Raw genomic sequence first — 25,622 nt, forward strand, 5'->3', positions numbered from 1 at the left:
CAAGCCTGGCATCCTTGGGCTGACCCTCCATAGAAGCGTTCAGTGCCATCTTGTGACAGGTGGAGTCCCATGGAAGCCTGTGGAAAGTGCGTAGGTGAGGTAAAGGAGGCTGCAGGACTGACTGGCTGGCCCACTGGTGTCAGAGCATGCCAGGCGCGTGAGGGGCTGCTCCTTGTTGCCATTGCCTCTCACGCTGAGTGTGAACAGGGACAACGTAGCTACCGTGACAGAAGTGGTAGGATGGAAACAGTCCCAAGCAATAAACCAAACTCATGCCCATCAAGTCCATTCTGACTCATAGCCACGTCAGAGGACGGGCTAGAGTGGACCCAGGGGCTTTCTGAAGCTGTACATCTCCTGGAGAACAGCTGGTGGGCTTGAACCACTGACCTGGTGGATAGCAGCCCAATGCATTCACCCATTACACTACCCTATTTAGAGGTGCACTGTGTCATTATGGGCCCGGAGCTGTCTTCATTGCGCACCACAGGGGCACTTGCTTCAGCTCAGACAGTTCAGTTTGTTGGCTGGGTGGAATCTTTTCCATGATGTATAGATAACAAGTGTTCTCAATTCAATTGGACCCACATTTATAAATAGATTACCATGGGCCAGACTCTAGGTCAAGTTTTAAGCATGCAAAGATGAAGGAGACGCATATGAGGGGGCTGATAGATTGACTGATATGGACCCAGTGTTACCTGCTCATGACTCTAGTTGTGAGTTCAAAGCCTTCAGTGAAGAAATGTGGGTAAGTCCTTTTGGACAAAGAGGAAGGACGTCTGAGGATAGGCAGGAGGGCATCAGTTCTTGGCTATCGGACGTTTTAGCTCCATGGATTTGTACACATCCCTTTGATTCATTTTGCTTCTGTTTTCCAGGCAGGCACACGGAGACAACCATATCTTCTCTCAACTCTAGAAGAATGTGGTGATGGTTGCTCTTGTAAATGCATTTTGAGAGCCTGGCTGTTTTTTGTGATCCGCAATTCATCTTAAATTAGCTCTTGTCTTATAAATGCAGGTGCCCCAAATCATTATTTCAGCTCCTGAAAATAATTCCCAATGCATGATTTTTATAATCAGAACGGGAGCTCTATCAGGGGTCAATGCACCAGGTTCTGATCGATGGCTTGGCCTGTTTTCAATCAGACAGATTCATTCTTCTGCTTGCCTTTTTTCCTGCTTTTCCACTTCTGCGATCCTGTGGGTGGTAGTTAGCAGTTTTACCCACACGTGCCTCTCTCTCCACATATGTAGACTTCAGAGAGCATGAACGTCTTCAGAACTCCTGAGCCCCTTCTCCTAAACACCCTTTCCCTTCATGCACTCGAGGCCATGTGAGACATGGCATGACAGTGTCAGCTAGCAGAATGTGTCTGTGGGCCACGAGTATTCCCTACCATACTTCCAAAGTACATGAAGACCACTCTGCCCACTTTGAGTCAGAATCCCTTGGAAGGCAATGGGTTTCCCAAGTAGAGTGGTGGTGGACCCAGGGGAGAGAGAGGTTCCCCCCTGCGTGCCTTCCCTTCGTCCCACGGGCTGCTGCCAGCCCCATGGGCTGCTGCCAGCCTGGATGCTGCCATGCAGACTTCCTCCCAGGATGCCAAGCCCAAGTGACTGGTGGCCTCTGGCTGGGTCCTCCCTGGGCTGCAGCCGCCACCACTCAGCATGTGTTTCTTACACCCCGTGGCAACTCCCCTCGTTAAAATGCTGGAGTTGGTATTTATGTTGGCAGATCCTGAAAAAAAAAAAAAAAAAAAAGAGAGAGAAAAAGAAAAGCTAGGCCCAGGCAGCCTTCTTTTCAAAGAAAGAAATCAAAGGAGGAAGGGAGGCACAGAATCATTGTCCAGTCAAATTTCTTTTTTGTGGTAATTCTGCTCAGCCTAGTTGAAGGTCAGAGTCTAAAAGACCCACACCAAGCCCTGCTTTGTCCACATTTCCTCCCCCACCACCACCACCAGCCTCTGCCTGGATGATTCTCTTTGGCATCAGAAGGACAGTCACTTTAAGACGAGGTCTCTTTTCTGCCTCTCAGCCAGGGTTCAAAGTAAAAGCAACTATTGTTACTCTTTTTATCATTTCAGTTTGGGGAACATTCAGTTGCTGTGAAAGGCTATCACCCCAAGTGCCAGCCTACAGCTGAGCAAGCGGCTTTCCCCGCTTACAAATCAGTGTTTCCCAGACCACCTGATGTGTGGGCTTTCTATCATTGTCTCCAGTCACTAGCTATAACTGGGAGAGTTAGCTAAACACGCCTTTGTCAGTACATTCACATTTGCCTCTAAAACTGTGCATCGGATGAGCATGGCTTCTCCAAAAATTTAGGGATTCCAAATAGAGGATAAGAGGGACTCTAATTTTCAATACTAGAATTCGTTTTGGTAATGTAATAGGTACATAGAATTGTTTGTTGACTCATAATAGATTACCACAAATTTAGCCATTTAAAATAAGAGAGTTTCTGCACACCCTAAGTCTAGGCTTTGCCGGCTAGCTCTGCTCTTGCAAGGCTGAGAGACTGAAGTGGCAAGCAGTCTTACAAGGCTGAAATCAAGGGGTTGGCTGAAGTTCCGGGTCACCTTCCAAGCTCACTGGAGCCACTGGCAGAATTCACTTCCTTGTGGGTGGAGGGTGAGGTGCTCCTTGTGGAGAGACTGCCTTGCCTCTTAGGCCTCTTGTCATGCTTCCTGGAGCCCCGTGAGAGAAGCTTTTGAATTTAAGGCTTTAATCCAACCGCCCTTTACTGATCAATTGCCTACTCATGAGACGGATGTAGCTACAGGTGCTTGGAGGACGTACGAACATGTCTACTGGCCATTGAACCTTGCAGGCCATTGAAAATTCTACTTGCCCACTGCCTCTGAGCGCCTGGGCCAGCTTTGTCCCACTCTCTCTCTCTCTCTTTGACTTAACTGTGTCAGAAAAGTTGTCCGGAAAAAGTCCCATTAATTCACGTCCATTCAATACTGATCACCTTCTGATTGGGAACCAAAGGATCCCAGCTGGTGCTATGGGTCAAAGTCAGCACTTTAAACATCTTTCTCCCTGGAGAAAGGCTCTTTCCTCCCATATAGGTTTACATAGATTGGGTCACTCCTTAGGTTAGAATGGGCTAGATGCCAATGGTTTTAGGTTGGGCTTTTGCTCTGAAGCAAGGGTTGTGCTATAAAACTTTGTAAGTTGTTTTTTTGGTTTTTTTTTACCAGCACTATAACCGGTTGAGAGGGAGTAAGTGATAGTTCATATTCTCAATGACTCTCAAGGAGTTAATTTTAACTGAGTTTCCTTGTGATCATTTTCAGTGACAGCATGAAGAGCAGATGATTAGCCCCGGTGCCTCTGAGAGGGGTTGGGGGGGGGCTGCATTCGATGGATTAGCAAAGCTGGAGATGGAAGCAAGAGGAAAGGGCATCTTGGGATTTTAGGTCTTGTCAGATTGGCGCTGTATTCCGATGGGTTTACCCAACTGAGCGTTTCTTGTCTGTCAGATCTTCTATTTACTACTGGATTAACAAAAGTGAAAAATAAAAAAATGTGTGTGTGTCTACAATGGGGGCCCCTCTCTTTTAAGAGCCCATCTTAAAAACAAAAAGTCCCCTGCTCCTGGGTTGGTGCTGACCCTGGCAACCCTACAGGAAAGAGACAGGTGCCTCCGAGGGTTTCCAATTCAGGAAATAGCTATAGAAGCTGACTGCTAGACCTGTTTCTTCCCCATGGGGTGGCTAGTGGGTTCAAACCACTAATCTTTGGGTTGGTAGCTGAGTGCTTTAACCATTGCACCACCAGAGTTTTTTCTTCAAGAGTAGGCAAAACAGACATTCTTCTAATTAAACCAGAGGAACTAGATTCGTGGTTCTCAACCTTCCTAATGCTGTGACCCTTTAATGCAGTTCATGTTGTGGTGACCCTCCAACCATAAAATTATTTTCGTTGCTACTTCATAACTGTACTTTTTCTACTGTTATGAATCAGACGACCCCTGTGAAAGGGTCATTCAACCCCTAAAGGGGTCGCGACCCACAGGTTGAGAACCACTGAACTAGATGACGCCTGCCTTGAACTATCAGCCATTCTATTCAAGGACATCATAGATGGACCCAGATAGGAAAATGTGGAACAGAGACTCAAATCCATACACAAAACAAAACAAAAGCCCAGGCCTACGAGACTGGCTGACATTCAAGGCTTTCCCAAGACTATTGACCTGAACTACTCTTTAAATTTTGATCTGAAACTAACCTCTGAGGTCACCTGTTCCTAATAACAACTTGGCTCCAAAAAATAGTGAAGATTACCCCTAAGTACTGTGCTCTTTTTAGAATTCACATGAGGCCCGATGGTAAATAACCGAAAAATCAAACTCCCTGCCACTGAGTCAATGCCAGCTCTCAGCAACCCTATAGGACGGAAGAACCACCCTTGTAAGTTTCTCAGACTGTCACTGCTTACAGAAGTAGAAAGCACCGCCTTTCTCTTGCACAGTGATAAGTGGTTTTGAACTGCTGACCTTGCAGATCGCAGCCCAGCTCATAACCATGACACCTACTAGACTTCTACATGGTCAATAGTTACTGCAAAACAAAGAGCATAATTGAAGAGGGCAGGGGAAATAGATTGCTGGGAGAGAAACACCCAGGTCAGAAGTACTGAGACTGTTTACCCATGATGAAGCTTGCGCCTGTTGTCACTGAAACCTGTTTAGAAATGGGTGAATGGAAACCTAAACTCTCATGTAAATCCTGTGCCCAGACACACTAAAATATTACTAAAAAAACCCCAAGACACTGCACGCTGTACATGCACAGGAAGTGCATCTGCCACACAGATAGGAGCTCAGAGGACTGGTTCGGGAATGCTACCTGAAAGGGGACAGAGGTTGGTGACGGGGCAGACGGGGCTGAATCTCAGAAGAGCAACTGTACGTTGCTAGGTAGAAGGAATAGCATGAACTAAGACAGTGGTTCTCAACCTTCCTGGTGCTGCGACCCTCTAATACAGGTCCTCATGTGGTGGTGACCCCCAACCATACAATTATTTTTGTTGCTACTTCATAACTGTCATTTTGCTACTGTTATGAATTGGGCGACCCTGTGAAAGGGTCGTTCAAACCCCAAAGGGGTCGCGACCCACAGGCTGGGAACCGCTGAGCTAAGAGGAACAACACAATTTAACTTCAGCCCGCCTTACTTACAGTTGAGGCCCGGCGATGAGTTAGGCATTAGGACGTCCAATGGGATTGGTGTGCAATTCCGACCCTTGACTCAGCGGTCGAGAAGGGGAGACATATTTACAGGAGGGCTTCAGACTGGTTCATTCATGGCTGATGCCGCAAATTGCAACAGGCCTAGGTGGACCCACTGTGGGTATACCTGAGCGGTAATGGGACCAGGAAAACACTGGAGTGGAGGCAGTGGAATGTGAGTCTCAGAAGAGGCACAATGAGCCCTTTCGGATGCCTGATGCAGGGGAGAGTGGATTATTGCCAGGCCGGGGAGAGCACACAGTCATACGCACTGGCCACCACCTTTGAACCAAGCACCATTATTCACGGCTCTGCCTGACTGGAGATTTGGTGCAATGTGGATGCTGCTCTGGTTTTCTAGGAGGCAGATTACCTTTCTATCGGGGTGTCAGCCCATACTTTTTCTGTTCTGGTGATTTTCCCAGTGCACCCAGATTTTATAAATACAGGTTCATTCTGTTTTTCTTTCCAGCCATGACTGAACAGGGAAGAACTGGTGGGAAGCCCTGATATAAACATTTGTCAGCTGCTGTAGAGGAGACATACATAGGCAGAGGAGCATGAAAGCCATGGGTGTCTGTGGGGAATGGATAAACATATGATGTGGCGAGATGAAATTATGTAGAGCATGTGTAGAACTGGGGGTGAATGGGACACCGGGGATAGAACAAATGCGCTCAGAAGTCTAAATGTTCCAGTGAAGAGTCTAGCTTCGTCCCATTAAGGGTCTGCAACATGCAGAGGTGTTTAAGCAGCAAGTGTAGTGATTCACCGTGCGAGTTCTCCAGTAGGGTTTCCAGGGATTCCCTTTCTGGCCTCAACTCAAGCAACTCCTACGATCCAGTCCGGATAGCAGATCATTCCCCAGGCTCCATTTTCTTATCTGAAATAAGGATAACCCTATAAGCAGAATTAAATAAAACAATAGGACAAGGCAGCATCGAGTGTGGCACATATTCACAGAACAGATTAGCTCTTATCATACTAGTAATTATATGTACTACACAGTATATCACTGTATGCGATAATGATTATTAATGGTGACATACCGGATCAGTATTTCATAAACATTACTCTGGCGATTCTCTTGAAGATGAGCTGAACTGGAGTAGAAAGTAGTGTGGGGACCGTTATTGGCGCCTGTGATCCTCAACATGGAGGAACACAGTACAGGTTAGGAAACACCTTCCCTATTCAAATATTCATGAAAGAAAGAAACAAACAAACAATGTATTTTAAAATAAATCATGATTTCGACTAGACTAAAACAGGATTTTAGTCTGAGTATTCTCTCTCCCACTAGTCGGGCTGACCAGGCACTATATGTGGGAAGCACCTGTCCAGAGTTAGACTGTCTAGTATGGTAGCAACTAGCCACGTGCTATTATTTGGATTTAAGTTATTTGTTGTTGTTGTTGTCAGGTGCCACCAACTCAGTTCTGAATCTTAGTCACCCTACGTATCACAGAAGGAAACGCCATCCTCACCCTCAATGTTATGTTAGCCCACTGTTGCAGCCACTGTGTCAGTCCATCGTGTGGAGGCTCATCCTCTTTTTCATTGAGCACTGCCATGCTGCCAAGCTTGATATCCTTCTCCAGGGACTGATCCTTTCTGATAACCTGCCCAAAGTGAGGGAGCCCAAGTCTCCCCATTCATCCATTTAAGGAGCGTTCTGGTTATACTACTCTCCAAATAGATTTGTCCTTCCTCCTGGCATTCAGTAACATTTAAGGTGGTAGTCCTCAATCACTAGCCAGTTGGCCTCTGCTCAATAGCCCCATGTCACTCATGGCTGCTGTATTGGACAGCAAGGAGTAAACACACAGAAAGTGCTATTAGGCAATACTGATATAGACCATCATACAAAAGGCCGTGGCTCATTGAAACCCAGTTTTAAATGGCAGGGGCAATAAGGGTAGAACAAAAGGGGAGATAGCAAAGAGTCAAAAGGGCAGCACTTGCTTTGAGGCCCACCACTTGCAATAGGAATCACCCAGCGTCACTCCTCAGCTGAGGCACCTGCTAAACACTCAAATATTAGAAGGCACAAACAGAAGTACATGTTAATAAACACTAGAAGCTATCTGTGGTGATGTGATTGCAAAACACAAAATTTCTTTCATAAGAAATTTTCTCTTGTGGATTCACCACCAACCTCCCCAAATATTGTCTCTCTTCCTAATGATCAAATAGCTTTCGCATTTCTTAAACACTGACCATCACAGCTTCTCATTGGCCAGCAACCACAAACATTAGTGAGCTGAGCTGATACCACTTCAAGGAAAGAAACAAGGTGTTGCAGCATGACGGTCTGATCATCCAAAGTGTGTTTTTCTGCTAGACTTCTTGCGAAAAAAACAACAACCTTGATACTAGGATTTCCGAGACCGTCGGTTAGGGCTGCCTCTGCAAGAAGCAATAAGGGAGTCCATCAGAGTAGATGAGACCACCCAGGGAAGACTGCACTGCAAACCCAGACGAGGGCCAGGAACAGCTGTCTGCACCATCCCCACACCATCAGCCCGTTCCAGAGATGCTTCCTTTGAGCTCCATTGGAAGAGTCCCAAAAAATACACTGTGATGCTAATGCAAACAACTGATTGAATGAACTTGAACTGCAGCTCTCCCAATTAGGGGAGCCATCAGGGCCTGGTTCCCTAGACCTAAAACAACTGTCTCCTTCAGGCAAAGCAACAGCAGCTAAAGGCTATGCAAAGACTTGCCTGGTGACCAAAATTAGCCACTCGGTCATCTACTTCATATTCTTATCATGTAAGTTTTAAGCACAAGCTTACTTTCTACTTGGGCATTTTAATCCAATCCATCTAAATGCTGATGCTAGGTAACCCACAAACTCCTAGTGATTTGGAGAAGTGACTTAGGCTTGGCATAATTTGGACAGATGTGGTTAATACCTACAGACAGATGGTGTTCATCCGGTAAAATCAGGCACTTTATTGTGCTAATTAACCCAAATGGGACCCTGAAAATACAGTATTAGCTGAATTTCCTTTCTAGTAAGGCAATCTCAGTGTTTTCTGGTGGTTAAATTTGGGAGATTCTAAGTTCTAGCTAAACCAGGGATGTTCTGGAAATTGTTCCCATCCATACCGAAACACTGCTGATAAAAGCATGCATGGCAGAAGCGCTCATGGAGGGGCCACGGATGTCTTCAGGGTGCCTGGAACCAGGCCCCTCATTGTCCACAGGCCTTAGCTGTGAGGAGGCAAGGAAAGAATTCTCACGATTAATTAGTTAGCACTTTTGTGTAAGGCAGAAAATTGCCCCTTTTTTTGGTTAAAGTTTTGCTTCCTCTTATCAACCTATATAATAATAAATGATATCTGTGAATTGGCTTTTTGTTTGTTTTTTTTTACCATTTAGCACCTGTTGTTGCTTAAGATGTGCCCAATGGACTTCTTTTGAAGGAGGTCAGAGGAAAGGGGTTAATCTCAGTGAGCCCTGGACCCTTTTACCCAGCCTCCTCCATTTGAAAAATGTTGCTATTGGGTGCATTTAGTGGGAGAAGAGGAGGTAGAAAATGGTAATTTCTTTGTACCTTAGGGCTTCAGAGTCTCTGTGTATTTGCCAAGAGGGAATTTCTGTAGAAGAAACAGTCTGGGTTTTCTAGTCAGACCAACCTGAACCAATAACTTGGTTCTCTCATCATGTGCCACTGGAGGGACTATTGAACTCATTTCTCCATCAATGAATGGACGTGACCGTAGGTACCTCGATTGTGTGGAAAAGGAGTCACTTGAATTGATCACCAAGAGGAGTAAAGCCCACTGTCTAGGACAGCAGTTCTCAACCTGTGGGTCACCACCCCTTTGGGTGTCGAACGACCCTTTCACAGGGGTCGCCTAAGAAAACATGTAAATATTTCACAATATAGAATTACATGTTATTGTGTGATTAATCACTATGATTTAATTATGTTTCATAATGTTCAATTTGTAACAATGAAAATACATCCTGCGTATCAGATATTTCCATTGCGATTCATAACAGTAGCAAAATGACAGTGATAATGTTATGGTGGGGCATCACCACCACAAGAGGAACTGTGTGAAAGGGCTGCGGCCCGAGGAAGGTGGAGAACCACCGCTCTAGTAACTCATGGGAAGAGAAGCTGTCTCTCTTCTGCCCTCACTGCGCCCTACTCCAGTGGCGGTGAGGTCAGAATGATCTCTGGCTGTCTTTTGAAGAAACTGAGGCTGAGAGGGCTGCCACAGTCACCCAGCTCACCCAGTCACTCAAAGCCAAGATTGCTAGACTCTTGAGAGGCCACGGCTCACCCCAGGGTATCAATATTTTCCCATCCTTCTGTTCAGTACCTCCATGGTACATGCAGAAGGATGCTACGGATGCCCGTGGTGATGGCGGAGGCAGCTAGCCCCATTGGGGAAACTCTTCTGATTGACCTTTTTTTTTAAAACAGTGTCTATTTCCCAAAGCAGCTCTTCTTCTCTTCATTTGCTTAGAACTCTTTCAGTTGTCATTTTCTTTCTCTTTGTCAAGGCGGAAGAGACGGAATTTCAACAAGCAAGCTACGGAAATCCTGAATGAATATTTCTATTCCCATCTCAGCAACCCTTACCCCAGTGAGGAAGCCAAAGAGGAGTTAGCCAAGAAGTGTGGCATCACAGTCTCCCAGGTAAGGGCCCTCCGTAGACACAGCCGAGTGCCTCACCAGGGGAGAGCTTCCGGGTGGGTCTTGGAGGCCTTGCTTTACTGAATGAATCTACCTTGCTGGTTCCATCAGTGAATCCTTAAAATGGCAAGGCAAGTGCAGGATATATACACAGGGGCTACAAAATGTTCCTGGAAAACAGAAATGGAAAGATAATGGAATCTTTCCCCCCAGGACCATTTTAAAACCTCCTGGCATATGTGAACTTCCAGGTAAGTAACTTGCTGAGAAGGACACAACTAAAAGGATTGGCATTGCGTTTGTCATCAAAAAACACCTTTCAGGATCTGTGTAGATGTACCGGGCTGTCTGTGATAGGATAATGCCTATGTGAACGCATGGGAAGCCAGTTCATACAACTGTCAATCAACAGATTTATGTAGCAGCCACCAAAGCGCACGCACACTTGCTGTGGCTCTCTCTCTCGCACACTGCCATCGCGTCCGTTTGGACTCAGAGCAACCCTATCGGACAGGGTAGACTTCCTTGTCAGTGCAGTAGGCAGCACGGCAGTCTCATACTCTGGAGGTTGTACGGGACAATGTAAAGCTGCCCCCACAGGTTCCTGAGGCTATAACTCATTGCAGGAGTAGAAAGCCTCATCTTTCTCCTATAGAGCCTCTGCAGTGGTTTCAAACTGCTAAACTTGCAGTTAGCAAGCCAACATGTAACCACTATGCTTCCATATGCAGAAATTTGAAGAAATCTGCCAGCATCTTCAGCCTGAAATTAATCAAGCAGGCAATCAAGATGTATTGATAATGATTGATGTTTGAAATGCAAAAGATAATGGAATACTAATTGTAAAATGTGGTCTTGGTGATAGAAACAAAGCTGAAGAGCATATGATAGATTTTGCAAGACCAACTATGCCTTTTTTTACAGTTTTATTAGGACATAATCCATATATCATACAATTTGGTCATTGAATCATATCAAGAAGAATTGTATAATCACTTAGAACATTTTCTTCTTTCTTGTATTCCTTGTTATTTGCACCCCATTTCCCACCAACCTCCCCTTTCCTACCCCCAGAAAATCCAGTTACTGTCTATAGATTCACCCATCCTGGATTTCATATACTGAAACAAATTCAAAAACAAAAACAAAAAAGCTAACAACATAACAAAATAAAATAGAGAGAAACCTCAATTGAAAAGAAATCAAAAAATATTAAACACTAAAACAAGTTTAAAATGGGTCAAAAGGGAGATCAAATGACAAGATGTTAAAATGTAAGCTACCTACATCTGCCATAACCCACTTCCCAATGTACTCTGCATGCGAGTAAGGCTATTCACGTTCCTGAAGAGCCGTGCTTCTTAACTGCAAATACCGTTTTCGACAACACAAAAGGTGCCTCTGTACCTGGACCTCACCAAATGGGAAACACAGAAGTTGAATTGACTGCATCGGTGAGAAGAAACAAGGGAGAAGCTCAAATCAGCAGCTAAAACTAGGCCAGAGGCCGATGGTGGCGCAGACCAGCGCTTGCTCATATGTAGGTTCATGGTGAAGCTGAAGGGAATTAAAACAACTCCATGAGACCCAAAATATGACCTTGAGGCAATCCTGCCCAGGTTTCAAGAATATCTCAAGGACAGGGTTGAGTCATTAAACACGAATACCAGAAGACCCGATGAACTATGGGAGAATATCAAGCACATCATATATGAAGAAAGCATAAAGCCATCACAAAGTCAGGAAAGAAAGAAAAGATCAAGGTGGATAACAGAAGATGCTCAGAAACTCGCTCTTGGTCATAGAGTAGGAAGACATGATGAAGTCAACGAGCTGACCCGAAAATTTCAAAGAGCAGCTCAAGAAGACAAAATCAAATATTTAATGAAATGCGGCAAAGAGCAAGATGTAGAAAACCAAAATGGAAGAATATGCTCAGCATATCTGAAACTGAAAGAACTTAGCCGAAAATGCAAGCCCCTGGTTGCAATATAGAATGATTCTATGGTCAAAATATTGAATGATGCAGGAAGCATCAAAAGAAGATGGGATGAACAGAGGAAGTCACCCAAAAAGAACTAGGCAACATTAAACCATATCAAGAGGTGGCAGATGATGAACCAATGGAATTGAAGGAAGAAATCCAAGCTACACTGAAAGCATTAGTGAAAAACAAGGCATTGATGAAATACCAATGGAAATGCTGCCACGAGCTGATGAAACACTAGAAACACATCTATGCCAGGAGATTTGGAAGACAGCTGCTTGATCAAGAGATCCATATTTGCACCCATTCCAAAGACAGGTGACCTACAGAATGCACAAATTAAGAACACTATCGCTGATACCACATGCAAGGAAGATTTTCTGAAGAGCCTCCAACAATAGTGTTAGGAGTACATTGACAGGTTGTTTGAACAAACAGATCTATCTTGGGCAAAGGACAGCCAGTGTAGTATGCACCTTAGAGCGAGGACTGCAAGCCTTTGCCTGACTTACTTTGGACATGTTATCAGGAGAGACCGGTCCCTAGAGAAGTCCACCCTGCATGGGAAAGTGGAAGGGCAGGAAAAGAGGAAGGTCATCACTGAGATGGATGGACCCAGTGGCTGCAACAATGCGCTCAAACATCAGAACAACTGTGAGGATGGCGCAGCTGTTTCGTTCTGTTGTTCGTGGGTCACAACGAGTCAGAATCAACTGCAGGGCACTTACAATGAGAACATGAGAGTGGCCAACCAGGGTAGGACAGGACCAAGTACTCTGTCAGAAAAGAGAAAGGTCTTCTGACGGAGTACTTCCTCACTTCCAATGGGTGAAGTGTCGGAGAGAGACTACGAAAATGGTCTGCATTTCTCATGCTAACCCAGAGAATTTTGAAGTCAGTCAAAGGAGCTATATTGGGATGGATACTCGACATGTCATTGAGGATCGTCTTCATTCAACAATCCGTAACCCTTGCAGATTTCTGTTGGCTTGGAAACCAAAACACTCACTGCCCTTGAGTCCACTCTGACTCAAAGCCACCCTATAGGACTGGGTGGGACTATCCCTGAGGGTTTCCAAGACTGTAAATCTTTACGGGAATAGAAAGCCTCATCTTTCTCCCATGGAGTGGCTAGTGGTTTCGAACTGCTGCCCTTGTGGTTGAAAGCTCAATGCTTAACCACTTTATCAGCAGGACTCTTAAGGTCGATAGATAAGATGTTTATAAACCTGAAGTCCCCCCCAAATCATATGAAGTTAGCAAGCTTGGCATTATTTATATTTGTATATCAAATTCTAGTTGAGACCAGTAATGGTAGTTTTGAAACCAATCAGAGAAAATGTTCCCGGGAATGAAGTCCCCAACCAAACCAAATATGCTGATATTATCAGGAAAAGCAAGTCCAGGGGTAGTGGAGCAGGAATGGGGAAGTAGGGGTTTGAGGGCAAGGAAAGAGACTTGGTGGTTTATTCTAATGAGAAGCTTCACCATATATATCCCCTTGAAATAGATCTGTGCCTCCTTGAATCAAATCTTGGCTCCTGTTATTCCTCCATCGGGAATCCCTTCAGCTTTTGTTCAGCTAAGCAGAATTATGGCCAGTAAGAATACAGAACTCCGCAGCGGGTATTCACAATGAAGGGATTGCCAGGGCCTCTCCCACTGATGTGGGTGATTTCTCAGAAGCCTTGGGAACATCCTTTCATTGGAGGGCAGTGTGAATCAACTCTTTTGTAACCCAGAGCTACCACAGTGTTTCGATCTAGCTGAAGGTCATGTACAATCTTGACAACTCTGAGAAAGTAGGACTTCACTGGTCAAATTCAAGTGGCCCAGATTTGTCTAGAGCTCTAGTAACAATTCTTGAGAAGATCTAGCCCCCTTGTCCACCAAAATGGAAAAGCAATCGTTTGCGTGTTTTAAATCTTCGCTGCAAATGCAAGCAGTAGTTCCAAGGGTGTGAAAACCTCACTAGGTCACGAATCAGTGAGTTTCGGTCATGACGTCTTCTGCCTCTAAAGTAGAATTCAAGCTTTATCTGGGCCTGTTTTCTACATCCCCACTGTAGTTCAAATAATGCTAAAGAAACAGAGCTTTATTGTATTTAGATGAGAGCTGGAAAGCTGACCTGGGCCCACAACCTTTCCTCCCTCCTTTATGGAATCTGAGTTTTCAGATAGTCTATCCACGGGATCATGTGTTTATTGTGTTAGCTTCCCCTTTCTTCATGCACCTCCTGCCATCCCACCTCCCACCCTTCCCCCAGTTACTCCCGTCTACAGCAACTAGATTGGTCTACTTTTCCCAAAAGGAGCCAGAGGAAGACCCTATGCTACCCTGCCATAGACATTTGGCATTTTGGGGAACTCACTATTTTTGAGTCTCTGCTGCCCCATCTGCCACTTATGTTTGTTTGACCACACGAGGCAGTAAATCATCTTCTAGTTCCCAAATCAGGCAGTGGGGGCGATGCCTTTCCGGGTCAAATATTTTTGCCCTGTTTGTTTGTTCTTGTTATTTAGCACTCTTTCTTAGAATATTCTGGACTTGGCTTCCTTTCTGGATTTTCTTACCCCCTTAGCTACTCCTTCCTGCTCAGTCTTCTTCTAGGATCTGTTGTGTCTACTCTTGCCTTCCTGACTCGTAGCAACCCGGTAGGACAGAGGAAGCGGTTTCCCAGCCCTGGTGCCATAATGCTTACATGTTGAACTGCTAACCACCAGGTCAGCAGTTCGAAACCACCAGTGGCTCCATGGGAGAAGATGAGGTTTTCTACAGTCTCAGAAACTCACAGGGGCAGTTCTGCCCTGTCCTATAGGGTCGCTATGAGTTGGCATTGACAGGATGGCAGTGAGTTTGGTTGGCTTTAGAGTATTTCCAGAATGGTAAAATTTGTAACTTATCTTCTACACTTTGTAACGTTTACACTTACCTTTACGGAAGCAGAATGCACATCTTTCCCTTCCCTGCAGAGCAGCTGCTGGATTCGAACTGCTGATCTTTTTGGTTAGTGGCCAAGTCCTTAACTACTATGCCACTAGGGATACTTCTACTGTCTCTAAACGGAAAGAGCCAACCAACCAACCGGTGCTTTTGAGTCGGTCCCAACTCATAGTGACCCGATAGGAGAGAAGAGAGAAGAGAACTGCCCCGCAAAGTTTCTAAGGCTGATCTTTGCAGGAGCCAGGTGTTACAGCATCTTTTCTCCCACACAGTGACAGGGGAACTTGAACCGCTGACCTTCCGGTTTGCAGCTGAACCCTTAACCTCCGCACCACGTATTGTTCCCATGCACCCGCCAACTCTCTTTCCTCGGCATTCCTTTCTTCTCGGTGGGCCTTAGCCAATGGTCCTTACCCACCTTTTTAAGTCATGAATTCTTTTAAAATCTACTGAATGCCATTGATTCCTCTCCTGACACAAAACAAAAATGCTCTTAAATATTGAAATCCCTCTGTTGACACCATCATCTCCCATGATCCTTGAAGAGCCCTTCCTCTGTGCCAGTGTCACTCCAAGTCTGATGTACAGATAGCAGCAGTGGCCTCCTGGGCGCTGAGAAGAAAGGGATGTGTTTACGCCTCACTATGGCCCTGAAAATCCTGAATCAGAATCAGGGGTGGGAGGGTTGGGGAAGGGGAGACGGTGGGTGGGAGGCCCAGGGAATTGTTTATTAACTAGCTCTCCATACACCCTTACCTTGGACACCATTGGTCTCGTGGATTTGAACTGCACAAGTCCAGACACCAGGATTTTTTTCCATGTTGTGACTGCTTCGGTGAGCTCAGGGCTTGCTTGTATCTGCTTAGAATCTTGTGTGAGACTCAATCATGTCTGCACAGTCTGTTTGCACTTACAATACTTGAGCCCACCGAAATCACAACGGGGGAAAAAACCTTTGGTTTTAAGTTGGCATGTGCCTTTCAAATGCATGTTCAAAGGTCAACTGCAATCTTGTCATTGTCCCAACTGCAAAGAGATCTCTGTTTGTAGATCCAGATGATATTCTCGCTGAACAGCAAATTCATATCTCATTAGCTACTGGACTTTGCTACGACTCTGCTCATGGGCTCTTTAAATGTAATATGTTCAAAAATGTGAATCAAATTCTAGTCACAAAATTTATGACTCCTCCTTCTTACCTCAGACTTTGCCATCTGTGTGCATCCAGTGCCAACCACATAGTAGACCTTAGCACATAATCTCTGCATGCGAGGGACCTTAGGGAAACACTTCCGTCCACTGTCAAGAACATATGATTATCACCAGTGGGCCATGTAGAAAAGACTGAACTTACCTCCCTTCTTCCTGACCAGCTCTCTTCCTCTCACGTAGCAGGGAGTCACTCCTACAGTACGGCCCTCTCTCCCCTCCCTTCTCATTTTCTCATGGGTAGCTGCTTTAATTAGACCCCAGACATTTCTTTTCTTATTCAAAAGACCTCCCAAATTACTTTTATCTATTTTCTTTCTTACAGCTCATCCAGTTGCCACAGAAAAATCTCCCTGCCTTTTTTCCCTTCTTCCTATTCCATTTATAAATAAAAAACCAGTCATACTTATAATTGGTTAGTGCGTTAGGCTTGGTTCTCTTGAGAAGCAAAACCAGGATAGCTAGACAGGTGATTAGATAGATAGGTAGATAGATAGGTAGGTAGGTAGATAGATAGATAGATAGATAGATAGATAGATAGATAGATAGATAGATATAAAGACATTTATATCAAGGAAGTGGCTCACACAGTTGTAGAAATGGTTAAGTCCAGTTTGGTTTTAAGTCCATGGATTGGACTTAACTAGAAACTTTTCCTTTGTGACGCTGCTGAGGCTGATGATGATACAGATGAATGATAGTGATGAAGCAGAAAGATGAAGCTGGGAGACCATGGTTCATGGATGGTGGATGAGTCCAAGATTGGCAGGTCAGATGTTAGGCTGTGGTGGTTCACTAGGTCAGCAAGCAATATGGCGGGCCATTGGCTCAGGTCCCTAGGACCAGAATCAGATGAGCTAGATCAGCGGTTCTCAACCTATGGTTTTCGACCCCTTTGGGGGTCGAACGACCCTTTCACTGGGGTCGCCTAAGACAATTAGAAAACTAGATGGTCTCAGGAGCCGCGACACTGATCCTCTATGTCTCCAGGCAGTTCCGCCCACATGCATATATGCCCACATACAAGTACCCAGTGTGAAGACTGTTACCCATGGTACACCATGCTTCAAGACAAAATTTCATTTATTTGTAATTAGAAATAAATATTTCTCAATATATAATTACCTATTGTTTTTCTGATTAATCACCATGCTTTAATTCTGTTCCATTTGTAACAATGAAAATACATCTTGCATATCAAATATTTACATTATGATTTATAACAGTAGCAGAATTATAGTTAGGAAGTAGGAACGAAAATAATTTTAGGGTTGGGGGGTCACCACACCATGAGGAACTGTATGAAAGGCATTAGGAAGGTTGAGAGCCACTGAGCCAGATGAAGAATCCAAAACAGCAAGGAGCAAAGAAGCTCTCTCGGCATTGACTTACGTAGGAGTGGGCCATGCCCTTTGGGGAACGTCCCTTCAATTGTGCTTCACCCTAATCTGACAGTGTCTCAGCTACTCACAGCGGACCCCATCATGAGATTGATTGCACTGTGTCAGGTGGAATCCTGGGGATTCACTAAGAACCCTAATCCAGCCAAGCTGATAAAGAACTTAAAAACCACAGCTAGTATAGTCAGCATGATATCTAGAGAATCGTGAGTTTAGGTATACAGTGGTCCTTACCTTACCCAGAAGTGCACTCTAGAGCGTCTTCCTTCTCTAGTTAAACTCTGTTTTGTTGTCCTGGAGGTACCAACATTTAAATAAAGTGTTTACTTATTAAATTTTATTTTCCTCTCCTTTGTTAATATTACAATGATGGGGCTTGATTATACACACACATAAAACACATACACAGACAGAGCAAAGGTATGGCATTGCTGTTATATTATGAGCTGGATAAGTCTTTGAGGGCCAGCCTTTTCTAAAGTTTTAACTTTCTTAATGCATTGAAAAAATAAATGTGTGCATAAGCAAATGTGGTGGAGAAAGCTGATGGTGCCCGGCTATCAAAAGATATAGCATCTGGGGTCTTAAGGATTGCAAGTAAACAAGCAGCCATCTAGTTCAGAAGCATCAAAGCCCACATGGAAGAAGCACACCAGCCTGTGTAACCCCGAGGTGTCGAAGGAACCAGGTATCAGACATCAAAGAACAAAAATCATATCAGTGGGTGCCCACCTTCCCGATATGATCACTGAAGACCAATGTGTGCATAAGTAAATGTGGTGAAGAAAGCTGATGGTGCCTGGCTATCAAAATATATAGCATCTGGGGTCTTAAAAGCTTGAAGGTAAACAAGCGGCCATCTAGCTCAGAAGCAACAAAGCCCACATGGAAGAAGGACACCAGCCTGTGTGACCACGAGCTGTCGAAGGGATCAGGTATCAGGCATCAAAGAACAAAAAATCATATCATTGAAAATGAAGGGAAGTGCAGAGTGTAGACCCAAAACCCATCTGCAGGCAACTGGACAGCCCCTGACTGAAGGGTCATGGGGAGGAGATGAGCCAGTCAGAATGCAGTGTAGCAACGTTGAAACATACCACTTTCCTCTAGTTCTTAAATGCTTCCTTCTCCCCACTATCATGATCCCAATTCTACCCTACAAATCCAGCTAGACCAGAGAATGTACACTGGTACAGATAGGAACTGGAAACACAGGGAATCCAGGACAGATGATCCCTTCAGGACCAGTGGTGAGAGTGGCGATACCTGGAGGGTGGAGGGAAGGTGGAATAGAAAGGGGGAACCGATTACAAGGATCTACATATAACAACCTCCCTGGGGGATGGACAGCAGAAAAGTGGGTGAAGGGAGATGTCGGACAGTGTAAAATATGAAAAAATAATAATTTATAAATTATCAAGGATTCATGAGGGAGGGGGGCGGGGGAAGGAGGGGACAAAATGAGGAACTGATATCAAGGGCTCAAGTAGAAAGCAAATGTTTTGAGAATGATGATGGCAACAAATGTACAGATGTGCTTGACACAATGGATGGATGGATGGATTGTGATAAGAGTTGTACGAGCCCCCAATAAAATGATTTTTTTAAATAAATGTAATTTGGCCAGAATTTTCTCCACAGGCCATTTTAGTGGATGAATATAAATTATACATAATCTGTGGTATACTGAAGTTTCTATTATAAATCCCAAACTATTTTTGTTCAGAATCACATCTGGAATATGGGGCATAAAACTTTCTTCCCCAGGGCAAGAGGGAGGTAGGTCAACCTTGAATTTCACTCTGCCTCCTGTAGTGTTGGCAGAGGTCTTGGTATAAAGGAAATGGGCCCAGAGAATCAAGCCAGGCTACCTGCTATGAGCCACATTAAGGAAATAAATTAACAAATAAATGTAAATTAAGATGATTTTTTTTTATTGGATTTAACTTTTAAAGCCTTAGAGTCAGAAAAATCATCAGCTGTGTGTCCGTTTTCCTGTGTGTCCATTTTCTTGTACACAAGCTTTGTACAAGGTGCTTAGAGTTTAAGCCCATATTAAAGGTATTGTACTTCTAAAAGTTTGTAATTAACTCATTACATTATGTGTTGATAGAAATCGGTGTGGCTTATTCATTTGTATGCATGTATTTGTATGTATTTTCCTTACCCAATGCCCAAGTTGGCATTACTAAGTGACAGGCCTTTTTTCCCCCTAAAACGTTGCTTATTTTAGAGCTATACACAAAGGAACTAAGCAAATTTAATTCTTGAAATTAAGAGAGCTCTTGTTCAAATGAGAAAGTGAGTTGAGACAGTATGCTCCCTAAAGTTTACAGCCTTTAAAACCCTTCCCTGGAGGGGAGCTATGAGTTGGAATTGTCTCAACAGCGGTGTGTATTTATTTACCTTTGTGTTTCAATTAAATTGTACCTTCCCAAATTTATTTGGACTATTGTCCCTTTTAAGGAAAAACCAAACAAACAAAAAATACTCAATAGTGTCCCTCTAAGCAATTAACATCTTTGTACTGTAGCCCATACTCCAGGATAGAGTAATGCTGGCTCATTCCAGCGCCGCTGGTAGCATCCAAGTTGGGAAACACTGGCTACAGGAACATTGTTATCAAATGGTTTGGGTAAAGTTGGGGTATGTTGAACAGGATAGTATCATTTTGTGCAGTCATTGCGCTTAAAGCTCTTGATTCAAAGCTTTTTAATGATTTTATGGAGTCATACGTAGGATGAGATGTAGTACCCTATGTCATTAGCCTCCCTATAAGACTTTCTGCCGCAAAATTTGTGAAGGTGTGACCTATTAACATTCTCATCTTCTCTTAAACTTCTCTAGGTATCAAACTGGTTTGGAAATAAGCGAATCCGGTACAAGAAGAACATAGGTAAATTCCAAGAGGAAGCCAATATTTATGCTGCCAAAACGGCTGTCACTGCTACCAATGTGTCAGCCCATGGAAGCCAAGCTAACTCACCCTCAACTCCCAACTCAGCTGGTTAGTTTTTACTTTGATTTGGGGGGATTGTGCCTCATTTTTATACTTAATTTTCCTACATTGGGGTTTTCTTTTAATTCGTTGGGTTTTTGGTTGGTTGATTTCTGTATTTAATTGCTCTCTTTTTTGTTGTTCTTGATTGCCATTTTGGATTTTGCTTTTTACTTCCAAAGAGCAATGTTGTATGTTTTCAAAATGGGATTGTCTGGAGGTTTGCACCGACGTGGCCTATCCATTTGACAGAAGCAAAGTAGTGGATATTGATGAGGGGACTTCTAAATTCTCCTTTCACAGGGGCCAATAAGTAAGCAGGATAGTCCCTTGGGCTTCTGTCATTAGGTCCGTTTCATATAACATTTACATCCTTGTCTTTTTGGCTGTTTCCATCCTTTAATGCCTGGGTCACCTGCTAGCACACATTCTATGTGGGGTTTTTATTCTTCCAGTAGATATTTCATGTGAGTATTCTGATCTACAAAGCCAGGCACACACACACACACACACACACACACACACACATACATGATCTTTATCATGTTACTTTGTTTTTAATCTTTTACTTATCATTATTGTTTGTGTGTGAGTAAACTGTTCAGATTCCATTTTTCATGTACTATGTCCCAGATTTATTTATTTTAATGCATACGCATTGCAACACTGATATCAGAGTCCTGGGAAACATACATATTTTAAGACGGGCCTGTGCCATCCGTTCTGAAGTTCACTTGTGAAAGAAATATAATAATACATAAAATAGTCTACTCTTAGAGGATATGGGCGTTAGTACACGGTGGTTTGTTTTTTTGTTTTATAATTTTTACCCCTTATGTTTTCTAAGTTGGTAAGGACAAACCAAAGTTTTTCTTCTCTAAATGTGCTTGGTCTCGGGTTCTGGTAGGATCCCCAGGGATACTGATTTGGGCTGTGGGCTGCCTATCCAAGGAAATAGACCAGTCCCGTTTTGAGGGGTTTTAACATTGAAGTACGTGCCGTTACGTAGGATCTAAAATTGATTTCAGAGGGGATGTGAGGTCTGCGTCTCCAAAACCTGTCCGTCTGCTGACGTCCGCCTCCTCTCTGCCTTGTGGTGGCTTTTTCATGGGAGCCATGCAGGGCTTCACCCACTAACGTCTCTGTGAGCTTCTGGATGCACTAATTTGTTATCAGAAGGGTCTCCGCGTCAGTGGGCTGTGCCGTCACGGCCCTCCGTTGTTTAAGTGGAATCATGCCTGAAGAGTGGCCTGGGCTGTGTCAGTCTGGAGATGGTAAGACAACGTAGCTTTCATGACAGCGCGGCCGGTCGCTTACTGTGAAAATCACGTTTGCTTTGTGGGGTTGTATTTATGTGTCCCCTTCTTTTCCCCTCACGGATGATTGACACAGGATCCAGGCAAACAGGTCCAATAACCAGAGTATTTCCTGCTTCCTCCTCGGGTCAATGAGTAAGCATTTGAGACCCAGCCACACAAGTTGAACTGCACTTCCAGGCAGACACTTTCACCTGTGTCTTTGGAAGAAGGACGATTTTGTCAGCATTAGCTAAAACACACCCAGCACTCCTGCACAGATTATCATAATGCAAAACAGATATCAAAATGACTTTTTCCTGTCCCTGCTATAGCTGCATCGCAGATGGCTTAGGATGATTTATGACTAGTCCTTAGAAGGGCCCTGTGGGCTCCCTTCATTACGGAGTCCGGAACTTTTTATTCTTTCGTAAAGCACTATAAAAAAGGAAAGTAAGCGTTTTACCCCCTCCTCTGTGTTCCAGAATTATGTTGGCTCTTGGGAAATGTCAGTCTCTGATTACAGGGGTTTTTCCTTAGGAATGTTTTTGGTGGCTTAAACTTCATCTGCCTAGTCTGAGCACAAAGCAAATTTTCATGGAAAATGTGAGCTAAGCTTCCCAGTTGTGCCCAAATTATTGGAAATAATATGCCGGCGAACCCTCTGTGGTGCTTCTTTCTAAAGGCAGGACAGGAGATAATGCTGTCGTATGTGTGCAATAGCATAGGGTTTTCCAAGATAAGCATCAGGACGGGAAATAGTATAAATGGACTTTTCTACATGTCTCTTTTGATCTTTGCACCACCCAAATCATTGCTGATAAGGTGAGCACTTGAAAATGCCCACACTTTGCATGTAGGACATTGACTCTACTGTGCGCTACCTCTTCATTCATCTTAAAGAATGAACGGCACATTGAAACCGTTAAACTCAATGCCATCAAGTCCCTTCCGACTCGGAGCAGCCTCACAGGATGGGCTAGAATGGCAGCCTCGTCTTTCTCCCACTGAATGGCTGGTGCTTTGGGATGGCTGCCCTGCGGTTAGCCGTCCAGTGTTTAACCCACTATGCCACAGGGCTCCACCGACCCAGAACGTTTTAAATAAGGGATACCCAGTGTGTAGGTGTCACGCAGAGTTCTGGGACCTGGGAACGTTTGTATCTTCATTTTTGAAGCAAGGTTGTTGTTTTTTCCCTCCCCAGAGAAAAGCTTTACGAAATATAAGTGCATTTTAACTGCAAGGAGGATGTTTTGCCAGTAAACGTCTTCCTTAGAGAATTCTGTGTGCAGAGCAGTATGTCCCTGTACTTAGACCACTTCTAAATATTCCCATTGGTAGATATGTGCCTTGTCTGTCATTACCTGAAGCAGGATTCAGAAAGGATGCTGGGGACTAGGGCCTGTGACAGATCCGCAGGCATGCGGAGACACGCCGTGTGCTTCCATTTGCACCAGTGTAATTGGGCAAAACGGAGGGAGCAGGAGGACAAAAGAAAGGAGAGAAAATCCCATTTGGGAAGAAGAAAGCAAAACGAGGAACCTGTTGAAACAATTGTTGTAACCCTGTGTCTCTGTGAAAACCAACAGCAAGCTTAGCCATGAAAGTTCTCCCTCCAGCACTCTTCAGCCCTTGAGCATATTTTTATGACACTCTTACTAGGAGTGAAATTCTGGATCAGTGGAAGGCTAACATATTAAAACTCCAGACCCTACCATTTTAAGGGAAGTTTGCATATGTTACACAAACCCATGTTTGTCCATTCAGTCCTAACTCGTGGCAGCCCCAGGCATGTCAGCCTGGGCACGTGTGCTTCCTTGGGGCTACAGGAGCTAGTTCTTCTAGCAGTCACCTGCCAGGACTTTTGTTGGCTGCACTTGAACCTCCAACCTTGTGGTTGTTTGCAGCCAAGCACATTCCCTGCACCCCCCAGGGCCTCTACTGAACACACCACTAGAGAAGAAATACGGCATCCAGAGAAGTGGACTGGCCCAATTCTAGTAACTAACTCGTCGGGATCACGTTTGTCAAACCAAGCGAAAGATGCTCCTCTGTTCCTCTTGTGTTTGCTCTCCCTCGATTTCTCCCCTTTACAAAGGGGCTTTAAAAAGTTTGTTGCGAAATAAAATGAAAAGGTAATGGAATTTTCCGGCCAATCTTTTGAACTCCCCTCTCTCCTCCAAGTGTAAAATGGAAACTCGCCCTCCTGAGATTAGAATTCTAGAACTATGATACCTACCAAGGGCTTCCCCATTGCACCAGACAACCCTTCACCCTCTCATTTGGTCCTGAGTGGAGAGTAATGATAGTTTGGGGTGCTCCAGGGAAGAAAGATCACGGGAGATCAAGCCTGGGGCCTCACTAAGCTTGCATCTAGCTACAGACCCAATCCTTTGCGGCTTCAAATGGCATGGGAGCTGGATGGGGCTGGTCACTCACCTTAGCTACTTGGAGCCTGGATGACTAAAGGAGAAAAAAAAATCCACCGAGAAATAGAAAAAGAAAAGAAACAAAAGATATGGTCCATGCAATAGAAAATGCATACTTGCGCCTGGTCAGTGGTTCTCAACATTTGGCTATGTCTGGCGGCAGTTTGGGTTTTCACAATTCCGTGTGTCAGGGTGTGTGCTGGGGGTGGAGTTGTTCTAGTCGCATGTAGTGGCTAGGGCCAGGGATGTGGCTCAACATCCTGCCTTACTGAGACTTTCCCCCACCACAAAGAGTTAGCAGTCCTAAAATGTCCATTGTGCCAAGGTTGAGAGTCTCTGCTTTCAGGTTTGTGGGCCTATTATTATTGGTCTATTTTTAATGACTATGATGGCATTGCTGTTTTCTTCCTAAACAAATACAAGTCTTCTGAGGACTTTTCAGAGTAATGCATTCTTTGGGCAAGCAGCATGTTATAAAAATGGATGTTAACACACCTCAGATCATCATGTTTGCCTGAGCAAATGCATTAGAAACCATAGGCGCTCCATGACTGCCTTGCTGTCTAGTTGAGTGCAGGTAGAGCTCAGGATTTCTGGGTGGCAGCTTAAATGAGCCGCTTGCCTCCTTTCCCCAGTCAAATTCAGAACCTTTTCACTGACAAGCCTCTAGTGATGACTTATTACTTTACCACAATCCGCAGGTAAGATGAATGCTGAATGACTTGCTGGGTCCACCAGGTAGTGCTGCTTGGGCTCTCGGAGAAATCCGTAGTACGTCCAAGAGAGCCCCAATCACTGTTGGATCCGGCTCCCCCCGGAGGTTAGCTCTCTGCATTAGGCTCTTGCCAACTTCCCGTACCCGAGGAGGGACATGGCCACCCTTCGTTACTTGAATTTTTTTGTGAGGATTGCTGTCTGCTTTGGTGTGGTCTTAGTGGCAACCTGGTCGCTTCCACGAGCAATCGCTGCCTGTAGATACTTATTGGAGAGCCGGAAACCCTGGTGGCATTGTACATGGGTGTGCAGAGACAGGAAAACGCTGAAACAGCGCAGTTCAGAGCACAGGGGAGTGTTCCTGCAATTACCGCTCTGATCCAAATGCATTTGTACATGAAGCGCATTGGTATGCGCATATTTATCTCTGTGTACATTAACCAGCCTGGCGTATTTGCAATTTATCTATGCCCACATTTTTTTTAAAATCATCGGTGTCAGTTGCAGTGTCTGTCTGGTAAATGGCGCAATCCGTGCCTTCATGGTTTCATGGCTACCATGTTCCTTGGCATCAGTGCAGGCTTTTGGGGGTTTCTCCCATTTCACAGTGTGTGTGCTAATTTTCAATAAATGGTCAGCCAACCATATAGCATGTGTGTTGATTACATAGCATTTGATTTGGAGACAAATGAAATACCTGGGCTTCTAGCTGGGCATTTTCAGAGAGGAGACGAGAGGGTATA

General features: G+C 44.5%; 1 protein-coding gene across 5 annotated transcripts in view; it reads left to right on the forward strand.

Moving 5' to 3' along the window:
• The window catches only part of PBX1 (PBX homeobox 1), a 326,552-nt gene that overhangs the window by 265,041 nt on the left and 35,889 nt on the right, over positions 1–25,622 (forward strand). For all 5 annotated transcript variants that reach the window (XM_045298311.1, XM_004706765.2, XM_045298314.1 and 2 more), the window contains 2 exons: positions 9,772–9,907; positions 20,291–20,450. In XM_045298311.1, coding sequence (XP_045154246.1) covers positions 9,772–9,907; positions 20,291–20,450 — 296 coding nt within the window. The remainder of the gene's footprint in view (positions 1–9,771; positions 9,908–20,290; positions 20,451–25,622) is intronic.

Source organism: Echinops telfairi, unplaced genomic scaffold (assembly GCF_000313985.2).
Source record: "Echinops telfairi isolate 266 unplaced genomic scaffold, ASM31398v2 ScPeMD7_7424;HRSCAF=8462, whole genome shotgun sequence".
NCBI classification, from domain to species: Eukaryota; Metazoa; Chordata; class Mammalia; order Afrosoricida; family Tenrecidae; genus Echinops; species Echinops telfairi.